Raw genomic sequence first — 12,957 nt, forward strand, 5'->3', positions numbered from 1 at the left:
ACCGGCTCCCCGCTGCGGGACCCTCCGCTGCGTGTCCTCCCCTCCCTCTCCGCATTCCAGCCGCTTCCCGGGGATGGAGCGGGAGCCCCCCGGAGTGGCGCTGTCCCGGCCCCGCAGAAGCGCTGTATTTCTCCACCAACACGTTCACGTTCCGCTTTCCAGGGTCCACGGAGGCTCTGCGGTGACCGCAGACGTCTGGGGCGGCGGGTTCGCACGGCCCCGGGAGGAAACCCAGGCGCCGGGCCCCGGGCCGCCCCGCGGCCTCGCTCCGCTCCTCCCGGGTTCCAGACGGTTGGGAGGAGGAGTTGGACCGACTTGGCTCTGGCTCCGGCTCGAGGTCCAGCTCCCGGAGGCACCCGGACAGCCGGCCCTCCCCCCGGGGGGCCATGAAGAAGGCCGGCCACAGAAGCAGAAAAGGTGGGACCGGGCCGTGGGGACAGTGGGGACAGGGGGGACCCAGCCTTCCTCCCATTCCTCCTCTGTGGAAGGGGCCCGCCACCCTCTGGGCCTGGCACCCTCCTGCGTGTGCCCACTGTACTGTGCTCACGGCAAGAGCCTCTGCTGCAGGTGCTCCGGTCTGGGAGCTTTCGACGGTCACATTCTCACTGAAAACACCAACACAGTAAAAAAAAAAAAAAAAAAAAAAAAAAAAAAAAAAAGAAAGAAAAAAAAAGAAAAATGAAAAGCGTCCGTCACCTGGGCTGCAACCCCCGCCCCCCCCCCCAGCTCCTGAGCTGTGTCTATAATTTTAATTTTGCCCTAATTTACCACAGAGAAGGTCATAGAAATGGGATCACAGAGCATGGAGTCGCTGGAGTCTGGCTTCTCCCGCTTCGCGCTGCTGTCCCTGGAGACACAGGCGAGTGTATCAGACGCACATTTTATTGTCCGGCTGAAGGTGGAAGAGAGACCCTGGCCTAAGAGGCCACTTCTCTGAGCTCGGGGTACCGGGAGCTCACGGAGGGGAACACCTGCTCTCAGTGGCCCCTGCGGTCTTAGAAAGTCTCTGAAGTTGGTTCCTCCTTGACCCGGGTCACTGTGTTTTGTGGCCCAAGAGGTTGGAGATGGGCAAGGACGCCTGCTCGGAGAAGACGGCCATGGACCCTGCCGGCTCCCTGCAGCAGGGCGGTGGTGAGCGGGGAGGTTCTCCGCAGCAAGGGGCGGTTCCCTACAGCAGGGGGGCGGTGGCGAGCGGTCGGCTCCCCGCAGCGGAAGGAGGGGGTGGGCGGCTCCGGCAGCAGGGGGTGGGCGAGCGGGGAGGTTCCCCGCAGCGGGGGTGGGAGGGGGGTGGGCGAGCGGGCGGCTCCCCGCAGTGGGGGCCTGGGTGATCAGGGAAGCCCCTTCCTCATAGCAGGACGTCTCCCAGGGCCCCTCAAACACCAGTCACACGGAGTTTGGCAAAGGCTTGGCAAGTAGCAGTTTGTTGCCGTCCTTAAGGAAAAGTGTTGTGTGTGTGTTTGTGTGTGTGAAAAACGCTGGAAAAATATGCAGAAAACAAATCTCACAAGTTCTCCTATACTGAAAACAAGTCTCCCCAAAGCTCCCTCTTGGGACGAATAAGTTTTTAAACCACTCCTCAGTCTTTGAAACTTTCCTTGTGAGGTTTAGCTCTGTAGAAGACACATTTAAACCCCCACCCCCACTGTCCCAGGCTCTCCTCCCAAATGCTTTTTTCTTTCCTGCTGTGCATTAATTTCCATGATCTGTCATTGCCATGACATGGACCAGTGACTATAGTACCCCCTTCACTTCCCAGGTCCACTCGGAACCCCACAGTACTCCACACAGTAGCCACAGGGTGGTTTTTGGTTTTTGTTCTTTGTTGTTTTTTTGTTTGTTTGTTTGTTTTTGTGAGAGAGGGACAGACAGGGACAGACAGGGACAGACAGGGACAGACAGGAAGGGAGAGAGGTAAGAAGCATCAATTCTTCATTGCGGCACCTTAGTTGTTCACTGATTGCTTTCTCATATGTGCCTTGACGGAGGGGGGGGGGTGCTACAGCAGAGCCAGTGACCCCTTGCTCAAGCCAGCGACCTTGGGTTCAAGCTGGTGAGCTTTGCTCAAACCAGACGAGCCTGTGCTCAAGCTGGTGACTTCGGGTTTCGAACCTGGGTCCTCTAGCATCCCAGTGTGATGCTCCATCCACTGCACCAGGGTGGTTCTTTTTTTAACACACATCTTACCATGTTCTGCGCAAATTGCTTCCGGCCTTTCCTGCTAAGAAACCCGCAAGCACGTCCGCTCTGCCTCTGGGCCTCCTGCCCGCCTGCCGGTCTCCTGTGTGCCTGCTTGTTCCTGTCTCTGAACCTTGGTCCAATTCACTCCCTTCCACCTACCTCCTCTCCCTAAAATAATTCCTGTTCGTCCTCCATTCAGATTGTATGTCCTCTGTGAAGCCTGACTGGCCTTCCCCACGGGAGACCTGGACCTCCCGTTGGTCACCCTGAGGTCTCTGCCCTTTTCCTCCAGAGCATGTGCTACAGCTGTTGTTCAACTTGTTCCCATGACTCACGGACAGCTGTCTCCTCTGCCAGGTGTGACGGTCGGCAAGGACACGAAGCACTTCCTGAATCAATGAGCATCTGTTCTGTGAATGGATAAACACAGCTCACGTTAGACGTCCACCACGGGCTCAGCACTGAACACAGCTCACGTCAGACATCCACCCGTGGGCTCAGCACGAACACAGCTCAAGTCAGACGTCCACCACGGGCTCAGCACTGAACACAGCTCAAGTCAGACATCCACCATGGGCTCAGCACTGAACACGGCTCACGTTAATCGTCCACCACGGGGTCAGCACTGAACACGGCTCACGTTAGATGTCCACCCATAGGTTCAGCACTGAACACAGCTCACGTCAGACGTCCACCACGGGCTCAGCACTGAACACGGCTCACGTCAGACGTCCACCACGGGCTCAGCACTGAACACGGCTCACGTCAGACGTCCACCACGGGCTCAGCACTGAACACGGCTCACGTCAGACGTCCACCACGGGCTCAGCACTGAACACGGCTCACGTCAGACGTCCACCACGGGCTCAGCACTGAACACGGCTCACGTCAGACGTCCACCACGGGCTCAGCACTGAACACGGCTCACGTCAGACGTCCACCACGGGCTCAGCACTGAACACGGCTCACGTCAGACGTCCACCACGGGCTCAGCACTGAACACGGCTCACGTCAGATGTCCACCACGGGTTCAGCACTGAACACGGCTCACGTTAGATGTCCACCACGGGCTCAGCACTGAACACGGCTCACGTTAGATGTCCACCACGGGCTCAGCACTGAACACGGCTCACGTTAGTCGTCCACCACGGGCTCAGCACTGAACACGGCTCACGTCAGACGTCCACCACGGGCTCAGCACTGAACACGGCTCACGTCAGATGTCCACCACGGGCTCAGCACTGAACACGGCTCACGTCAGATGTCCACCACGGGCTCAGCACTGAACACGGCTCACGTTAGATGTCCACCACGGGCTCAGCACTGAACACGGCTCACGTTAATCGTCCACCACGGGCTCAGCACTGAACACGGCTCACGTCAGACGTCCACCACGGGCTCAGCACTGAACACGGCTCACGTCAGATGTCCACCACGGGCTCAGCACTGAACACGGCTCACGTTAGATGTCCACCACGGGCTCAGCACTGAACACGGCTCACGTTAGATGTCCACCACGGGCTCAGCACTGAACACGGCTCACGTTAATCGTCCACCACGGGCTCAGCACTGAACACGGCTCACGTCAGACGTCCACCACGGGCTCAGCACTGAACACGGCTCACGTCAGACGTCCACCACGGGCTCAGCACTGAACACGGCTCACGTCAGATGTCCACCACGGGCTCAGCACTGAACACGGCTCACGTTAGATGTCCACCACGGGCTCAGCACTGAACACGGCTCACGTCAGATGTCCACCACGGGCTCAGCATTGAACACGGCTCACGTTAATCGTCCACCACGGGCTCAGCACTGAACACGGCTCACGTCAGACGTCCACCACGGGCTCAGCACTGAACACGGCTCACGTCAGACGTCCACCACGGGCTCAGCACTGGACACGGCTCACGTCAGACGTCCACCATGGGCTCAGCACTGGACACGGCTCACGTCCGACGTCCACCACGGGCTCAGCACTGGACACGGCTCACGTTAGACGTCCACCCGTGGGCTCAGCACTGAACACGGCTAATGTTAGACGTCCATCCTTGGGCTCAGCACTGAACACGGCTCACGTCAGACGTCCACCACGGGCTCAGCACTGAACACGGCTCACGTCAGACGTCCACCACGGGCTCAGCACTGGACACGGCTCACGTCAGACGTCCACCACGGGCTCAGCACTGGACACGGCTCACGTCAGACGTCCACCACGGGCTCAGCACTGAACACGGCTCACGTCCGACGTCCACCACGGGCTCAGCACTGAACACGGCTCACGTTAGACGTCCACCCGTGGGCTCAGCACTGAACACGGCTAATGTTAGACGTCCATCCTTGGGCTCAGCACTGAACACGGCTAATGTTAGACGTCCATCCTTGGGCTCAGCACTGAACACGGCTAATGTTAGACGTCCATCCTTGGGCTCAGCACTGAACACGGCTCACGTTAGACGTCCACCCGTGGGCTCAGCACTGAACACGGCTAATGTTAGACGTCCATCCTTGGGCTCAGCACTGAACACGGCTCACGTTAGACGTCCACCACGGGCTCAGCACTGAACACGGCTCACGTTAGACGTCCACCACGGGCTCAGCACTGAACACGGCTCACGTCAGACGTCCACCACGGGCTCAGCACTGGACACGGCTCACGTCAGACGTCCACCACGGGCTCAGCACTGGACACGGCTCACGTCAGACGTCCACCCGTGGGCTCAGCACTGGACACGGCTCACGTCAGACGTCCACCACGGGCTCAGCACTGTGCGAGAGACATTCACCATCTCGTTTCATTCTTGGGACGACCCTCTGAGGTGGACACTTTTCTTCTCACCTCACTGACGAGGAGTGGAGAGGCTCACTGTCCTAGAGGTCTGGCACGACAGCCCCAGTGATAACTGTCACGCTGTTGCCTCGGTGAAGGTCTAAAACATGATCTTCTTCTTTTTATTAGAAAAACAAGTCAGCTTCCAGTCCGAGTCGTCTGTGCACACCTTGAGCAAAACTCTGCAGACCCAGCTCACCGTGGGCAGCCTGGGGTTGGGCCTGATCGTCATCCAGCACGGACCCTACCTCCAGATCACCCACCTCATCAGGAACGGGCCTGCAGCCAGGGACAGAAAGCTCCAGCCAGGTGGGTGACTGCGGGCACGTGCCCCCTGCCTCCCAGCCAGGCATCCGGGGGACTCGGGTGACAGTCAGGTGTCGGCGTAGCCATTGTCTGGGAGCCTCCCATGGGCCAGTCCCTTGTTACCGCCTAGAGCAGGGGTCCCCAAACTTTTTACACAGGGGGCCAGTTCACTGTCCCTCAGACCGTTGGAGGGCCAAACTATAAAAAAAAACTATGAACAAATCCCTATGCATACTGCATATATCTTATTTTAAAGTAAAAAAAAAAAAGAAAAACAGGAACAAATACAATATTTAAAATAAATAACAAGTAAATTTAAATCAACAAACTGACCAGTATTTCAATGGGAACTATGGGCCTGCTTTTGGCTAATGAGATGGTCAATGTGCTCCTCTCACTGACCACCAATGAAAGAGGTGCCCCTTCCGGAAGTGCAGCAGGGGCCGGATAAATGGCCTCAGGGGGCCGGGCCATAGTTTGGGGACCTCTGGCCTAGATAGTGCTCCCCGTGGTGTGTTATTCATTCACTGAATTCTCACAGCCACCCTCTAGGTAGGAAGTAGTATCATTCCCTCGCGACAGGTGAGGAAACCGAGGCACAGGGAGGCCGAGCTCCTTGTCCAGCTTCACGCCCATTGAGCAAGTGGAAGACAAACACAGGCCCAGTCACGGCAGAGCTCACGGCTCTCCGTGGACACAGATGTCTTCCCTGGTGTGAATCACCACCACCGTTTAGAGACCTGACCTCCCGTCAGCCTCTGACAGACCTTGAGGAGGTTCTGCATGAGACGGCCTGGCAGATGAGGAGTCGGGTGTTTAGACACCCACCCACGGTCACGCCCAGGAGCAGGGATCGGAGCCCGCTCTGTTAGACGCCACAGCCAAAGCCTTATCAGGAGCACGCTGTCCTCTTTGGTCCCTGGGTGAGTGAACTGTCCATCCAATTCAGGACATGTTTCCCCAGTCACTGCTCCGGGCCGAGGGCCGTGCTCATGGGTCAGGGAGGCGCAAGAGGCCGGTAATGCGGTGGGGAGGGAAGAGCTGGTCAGCATCAGCTGGACTGCCCCTTGGACAAAGTCACTTAGCTTTCCAGGCCTCGGTCACTTCGTCTGTAAGTTGGGATGACACCACCGTTGTTTGCTGAGATGTGATCATTTTTACAAGTGCTTTGAAAACCACGGGGCTGTGGGGATCCTGGCAAGCATTTCTCTTAGGCTGATCTTATAGTCTCTAGACTCACGTATTTTTTAAAAATTATTATTATTAAGTTTAATGCAGTGACATTGATAAATCAGGGTACATATGTTGAGAGAAAACACCTCCAGATTATTTTGACATTTGATTATGTTGCATACCCCTCACCCAAAGTCAAATTGTCTTCCGTCACCTTCTATCTGGTTTCCTTTGTGCCCCTCCCCTCCCCCCACCCCCCTCTCTCCTTCCTCGCCCCCTCCCCACCCCTCCCACCCCACCCCCTGTTACCATCACATTCTTGTCTATGTCTCTGAGTCTCATTCATGTATATATTTTTTTTAATAAAAAATGAGGCCCTGGCCGGTTGGCTCAGCGGTAGAGCGTCGGCCTAGCGTGCGGAGGACCCGGGTTTGATTCCCGGCCAGGGCTCATAGGAGAAACACCCATTTGCTTCTCCACCCCTCCGCCGCGCTTTCCTCTCTGTCTCTCTCTTCCCCTCCCACAGCCAAGGCTCCATTGGAGCAAAGATGGCCTGGGCGCTGGGGATGGCTCTGTGGCCTCTGCCCCAGGCGCTAGAGTGGCTCTGATCGCAACATGGCGACGCCCAGGATGGGCAGAGCATCGCCCCCTGGTGGGCAGAGCGTCGCCCCATGGTGGGCAGAGCGTCGCCCCATGGTGGGCGTGCCGGGTGGATCCCGGTCGGGCGCATGCGGGAGTCTGTCTGACTGTCTCTCCCTGTTTCCAGCTTCAGAAAAATGGAAAAAAAAAAAAAAAAAAAAAAAAAGATTGTAGGCCTGACCAGGCAGTGGTGCAGTGGCTACGGTGTCGGACTGGGATGTGGACAACCCAGGTTCGAAACCCAGATGTCGCTGGCTTGAGCGTGGGATCATAGACATGACTCCATGGTTGCTGGCTTGAACCCAAGGTCGCTGGCTGGGGCAAGAGGTCACTGGCTCTGCTGGATGCCCCCAGATCAAGGCACATATGAGAAAGCAATCAATGAACAACTAAGGTGCCGCAATGAAGACTTGATGCTTCTCATCTCTCTCCCTTCCTGTCTGTCCCTGTCTGTCCCCCTCTCTGACTCTCTGTCACACACACACACACACACACACACACACACACACACACACACACGGTACAGGAGCCCCTGTGGTTGCACTAGTTTGCATCTCTGGTCGCCTAGTCGAGTCACCGGGGGAGCTTTTACCACTAAGATGCCTGGACCACATCTCCCCCGCGGTTCTGATTCAATGGGTTTGGGTTGGGGTCTGGTTCTGGGCAGTTCATGGTTTAAAAGATCCTTGGATTCTATTTTTCTTTTCCTCTCTAGGATGATTCTCATAGCAGCTTAGGTTAGACACAGTGGACCGATGAAGAAAGTAGGTAAATGATGCCATTACGAAACAGCTTACGTCTCCCTGGCCAGTTGGCTCAGTGGTAGAGCGTCCGCCCAGCGTGTGGAAGTCCTGGGTTCGATTCCCAGTCAGGGCGCACAGGAGAAGCCACCATCTGCTTCTCCACTGTGGTTTTTTTTGTTGTTGTTTTTTTTGCTTCTTTCTGTCTCATGGTGGTTCTTCGAGGGCTTTGATGACCCAGGCAGATGCAGAAGGCACCACCTCAGTCTGGGCCTGTCTGTTCTGAGTGTTCTGTTCACCGTCATCCTCAGGCCCTTCCAGTTACTGGTTGCCTTGGCAATGTCATCATCAGCTGTTTTTGGAGACTGACCCAGGGGGCTGGTCGGAGCACGGCGCCCCCACCAGTGGACCTCGGGGTATGTGAATTTGATCTCATCGCGGTTGATGAGATCACTTCAGTGGCACGGGGTCAGACGAGCCGGGATTAGGGGTGACCAAAGGAAGTTAGCTGCATCGAACCCTCCTCCAAGGTGCAAGCCGAGAGAATGCTGGACATCGGTTTCTTGTGGGATCCAGCAGCATGGAAACCTGTCCTCGCCATCCCGGGAGGCCTCCTCTGGGACCAGCCTGCTGCCCCTTGAGCGCACGTGGCGTAGACTCTGACAGGGGCTTCCTCTTGGTCTTGTGCTCCGAGGCCAGGCTTCCGCTGTCTTGGAAGGAGGGTGGCTGAGGGTCTGTGAGCTTCCCGTGCACAGAATGGTGGAAACATCCTCCAGACGTCGTTGGAGTCACTTTATCTGACGTTAGTTATAAAATCTCCATTGCCACTGTGCACGATGCTCGTACCGGTTAGATCTGAAGACCAGGATCTGACCCAGTGTGAGTGTCCTTAGGAACCAGTGTCCCTGCATTCCTGTTTTCTCTGGCCGAGTCCCTTGGATCCATCAGGGTTCTTCATGGCAAGCAACAGAACACCACTGTTAAGGGACTTCATGTAGAACTCAGAGCCTGAGGAACAGCCAGGAAGGCGGAGAGGCCGGCTGGGGAAATGGTGAGGACAGACGGCCAGGGCAGCGGCCCCTGGAAGCCCCCGGAAACCAGGCGTGCTCTTTGCCCTCTGCACACCCTGCTCCAGGTGCAGTGCTCCATGGCTGACCTACTTTACACGTCCTTGCCTGGTGGCTGCTGTGAGTGAATCACTGGTCGTCTCGGCACCCAGTGTGGGGGTCCATGGGCTTGCTGTCAAGAGGGGGCTCTTGGCCCATCTGCTGTGGGCTCAGAAGCTCCATGGCTGACCACGCTTCCCTCCCTGTCCGGCACTGCCCTAGGTGGGGGATCCAGCTGTCGAATCCCTCTGAAGAAAACATATTCTCTGTCTACACATCTTAAAGCTTAATTAAAGCCTGCTAATTGTCTGGTGTTTCACGAAGGAGTATTTGCTCAACCAACACTGTACAATGGCAGAAAATTAAAACAAAAGGCTCGATGTTTAACACGGCCAATGTACTATGGGAGGCGCTGGAAGCGGCCAGGCAGGTATAACAGAAAATAGGCCAGCTGACCCGCGGTGGCGCAGTGGATAAAGCATTGACCTCGAACTCTGAGGTCACAGGTTTGAAACCCCGGGCTCGCCGGGTCAATGCACCTATGGGAGTCGATGCTTCCTGCTCCTCCCCTCCCTCTCCTTCCTGCCTTTCTGTCTCTCTCCTCTCCCTAAAATCAATAAATAAAATATTAAAAAAAAAAAAAAGAGAGAGAAGGTAGGCCATTTATTTATCATTTACGGTAAGTGGCTTTTTCTCTAAGAGTAATAGTAATTAAAATACTTTTAGAATCGTAAAGGATGCTTTAATTACAAATGGTGTACTTTCCGTCACACCAAGGACTTCAGAAATACTGTGAAAAAGAAACACCTTGCATGCGTTCATTATCATGCAAAGGACACTCATGTCACTGAGGTGGTCAAGTTTTTTTTTTTTTTTTTGTTTTTTGGTTGCTTGCCCTGTGTGCCCTGACTGGGGGTTGAAACCACAACGTTGTTTTGGGAGGACTCTGTTAACTTGACTGAGCTACCTGGCCAGGGCCTTGAAGTGGCCATCTTTATTAAATATAGGCTGAAGCCTGTTTTTGGTTCAAAAAAGTGAACCAACCACATGAATCCATAAAACGAGACATCTCACAGTAAAGCTGGAATTGGTTGGTGTGTTCCCTTTAAACCATTATCTTAATTTTGCTATTTCTCCCCACCCCCCACCCCCTGCTTTTTTAAAGGTGATGTTCTGATTAGTGTCGGACAGGACAATGTGTTAGGATATACTCTCCGGGAACTTTTAAAGCTTTTGCAACCCATTGCCGTAGGAACGGCACTGCAGATCAAGGTCTACCGAGATTTTATTGACATACCCCAAGAATGGCAAGAGATAGCGCATTTAATTCCTGAGACGAAATTCCCAGTCACAGGGTGAGTAGTTCACTTCCGAGGTCTCTGTTCTCCGCGGGTCTCCCGGGTCTAGGAAGCCCTGCTCTGCGCGTGAGGTGAAACGGCCTAGTGGCCCACGGAGGCGGGGCTGGGGGCGGGGTCCGAACACGTCGTGGGCTCTAAGCCCTTTTGGAAAGAACAATCTGCAGGTTAATAATAATGATAATAAAAGGAGGAGGAGGCGCCGGATGGGAACTCCGCCTCCGCCTCCGCGCAGCACGTCCCCTCCGTGCCCCCCCCCCCCCCCCCCCCGCGTGTGCCAGGAGCCCCGTTCCCATCGGTCTCCTGCATCCTTCCCAGCAACATTAACATTTATTTAAGATTGACTGGGAAAGGGAGAGACAGATAGACAGAAACGTCGACCTATTCCTTTCTATGCCCTGACCGGCAGCAGAACCCACAGCCAGGCGCACGGGCGATGCTCTAACCCAGAGCCCTCCGGCCAGGCGCACGGGCGATGCTCTAACCCAGAGCCCTCCGGCCAGGGCCCCGGGCGATGCTCTAACCCAGAGCCCTCCGGCCAGGCGCACGGGCGATGCTCTAACCCAGAGCCCTCCGGCCAGGGCCGAGGAACATTTAGGCCTTTTTAAGCGGCTGTCCTCTTAGCAACCCCCCCCCCCCCCCAACTCCTCGCTCCTGCCGCTGCCTTGTCCCTGGCCTCAGGCTTGCGGGAGGAGCTGCTGGACATGTGGCTGCCCAGCACCCTCAGCCCACGTTAACCTGGCCTCGCTCTCAGCACTTGGGCGGGTCCCCCGAACCTCCGCACTGCCGAGTCCAGTGGGCTCCTCTCGTCTTCGCTCTGCTTGGCCTCTGAGTACTAGACACTTGACAACCTCCCAGCCTCACTCCTGTTGAAACGTCACCGTTCCCGGCTTCCTTCCGTGACACCCACGCCCCCGCCTTCCCGGCTGCTCCCCAGCCGGCAGCTCAAGGCTTCACCTCTGGCTCCCTCCTCTCCGTCTCCCGGGCAACGTCAGGGGTGCTGTTCCTATCCACACATGGACAGCGTCCAGGGCGTCATCTCCTCCTTGTACACAGAAACGTCCTCGATGTTCCCCTCTGGACGTACAGAGTTCATTCTGCCCCAGATCAAAAGCCAGCCCCTCTGGTCCTCCAGGTGCCCTCTCCTGGGGGAGTGTCTACCTGGTTGACATTCACTTAGTTATTATTATTATTATTCTTTTTTACTTATTCATTTTCAGAGAGAGAGGAGGGGGGGAGAGAGAAAGAGAAAGAGAGAAAGAGGAGGGGGAGGAGCAGGAAGCATCAACTGCCATGTGTTCCTTGACCAGGCAAGCCCGGGTTTTGAACCGGTGACCTCAGTGTTCCAGGTGGATGCTTTATCCCCGGCCACCACAGGTCAGGCAGGAATGGACACGAAGTGAAAGGTACTTTTATAGAGAAGAGCCCACAACACAAAGGTGGTGCTGAAGCTGCGTCCCTCCTCCTGTGAGCGCGGCCAGGGCCGAGACACCGAGAACCTCTCATTCTCTCTCCTCTTATTTCCAGCACAACCGAGAAAACCGAGAAAACCGAGCAGGCCAAAGCCGACCCATCCACCAGCAGTGCTGACAAGGGCGACCCGGTGCTAGAGAAGAAGCTCTCGTACTGTGTGTCCCCCGAGTCCAGCGGGCAGCGCCCCGCAAGGAGACCCGTGTCCATCTCCAGAGAGTGGCACCGGTATGAGAAGAAGAGCCAGAAGATCCGGGTGGGGACAGACGCCAGCTGTGACGTCGTGATTCACGGACGCTGTGCCAGGGAGGCGCGGGCCCCCTCCCCGTACTGGGCGATGGGGAAGCAGGACAAGGACAGCTCCTCCTCCTCGGACGCATTCTGGTGGGAAGACGGGGCCCAGGTGAAGGGCAAGGGCCAGCCTGCATCCAAGGCTGGTCAGCGGTCTGCAGATCTGTGACCACAGGGGCGTTTCTCTGGAAAACGCCCAGCATCTGTGCACTGCCACCCAGCTTTGCTGTCCTCATAGAAACCTGTCCAGACTGACCAGTCCTTCCACACCTGTCGTGAGGCCTTCACCTGCTTCAGTGTGACTTACAGCCAAGGCTTTCCGGTGTCACAAAAGGCCTCACAATTTCTATTCTCAAAAGAGCAGTATCACTGCGATCATTAAGACCCTTCCTGAGAAGAGTGCCTCACCTTTTAGAAAATGTAGCAGAAAAGCTCAATATCAGAATGTGCAAAAATAGTAGAGAATTTAGTTTTTCAGGTAAGTACCACATTGTTATTCTGACATTTAGTTTCTCGTTTTGCAAACTTCCAAGTAAGTGCCCCACTTAAAGGAAATAGAGTATGTTTTTTCGCTACTTGTTCGTATTAATTTTTCTCCCCATTTTCTGGCCTACTTTTACTATGGGCTGATTGACAGTTAACTCCTTGAAAGGAACAGGCTAGAAACGGCGAGGGAAGAGATGGAAGGAAACCGAGTCCCCGCAGGGAAGACAGACAGACAGACAGACAGACGGACAGGACGTGACTGAGAGGGAGTGTGCGTTTCTCAGAAGTGAATCTACTGCACAAGGGTCAAGGGGGTAAAACCCAGACCGCTGACCTGTCCTAACCCCACAGGGGAGACCTCTCCCTGCTCCTGTCTTGCAAAG

General features: G+C 55.8%; 1 protein-coding gene across 1 annotated transcript; it reads left to right on the forward strand.

Annotated features, from left to right (window-relative positions):
- Positions 1 to 79: 79 nt before the first annotated feature.
- On the forward strand, positions 80 to 12,800 carry PDZD9 (PDZ domain containing 9). Its single transcript, XM_066275899.1, has 4 exons — positions 80 to 417; positions 5,138 to 5,317; positions 10,138 to 10,327; positions 11,855 to 12,800. Exons 1-4 carry the CDS (start codon positions 387 to 389, stop codon positions 12,255 to 12,257), a joined length of 804 nt encoding a protein of 267 aa, XP_066131996.1. The 5' UTR covers positions 80 to 386; the 3' UTR covers positions 12,258 to 12,800.
- Positions 12,801 to 12,957: the final 157 nt, after the last annotated feature.

Source organism: Saccopteryx bilineata, chromosome 4 (genome assembly GCF_036850765.1).
Source record: "Saccopteryx bilineata isolate mSacBil1 chromosome 4, mSacBil1_pri_phased_curated, whole genome shotgun sequence".
NCBI lineage: Eukaryota > Metazoa > Chordata > Mammalia > Chiroptera > Emballonuridae > Saccopteryx > Saccopteryx bilineata.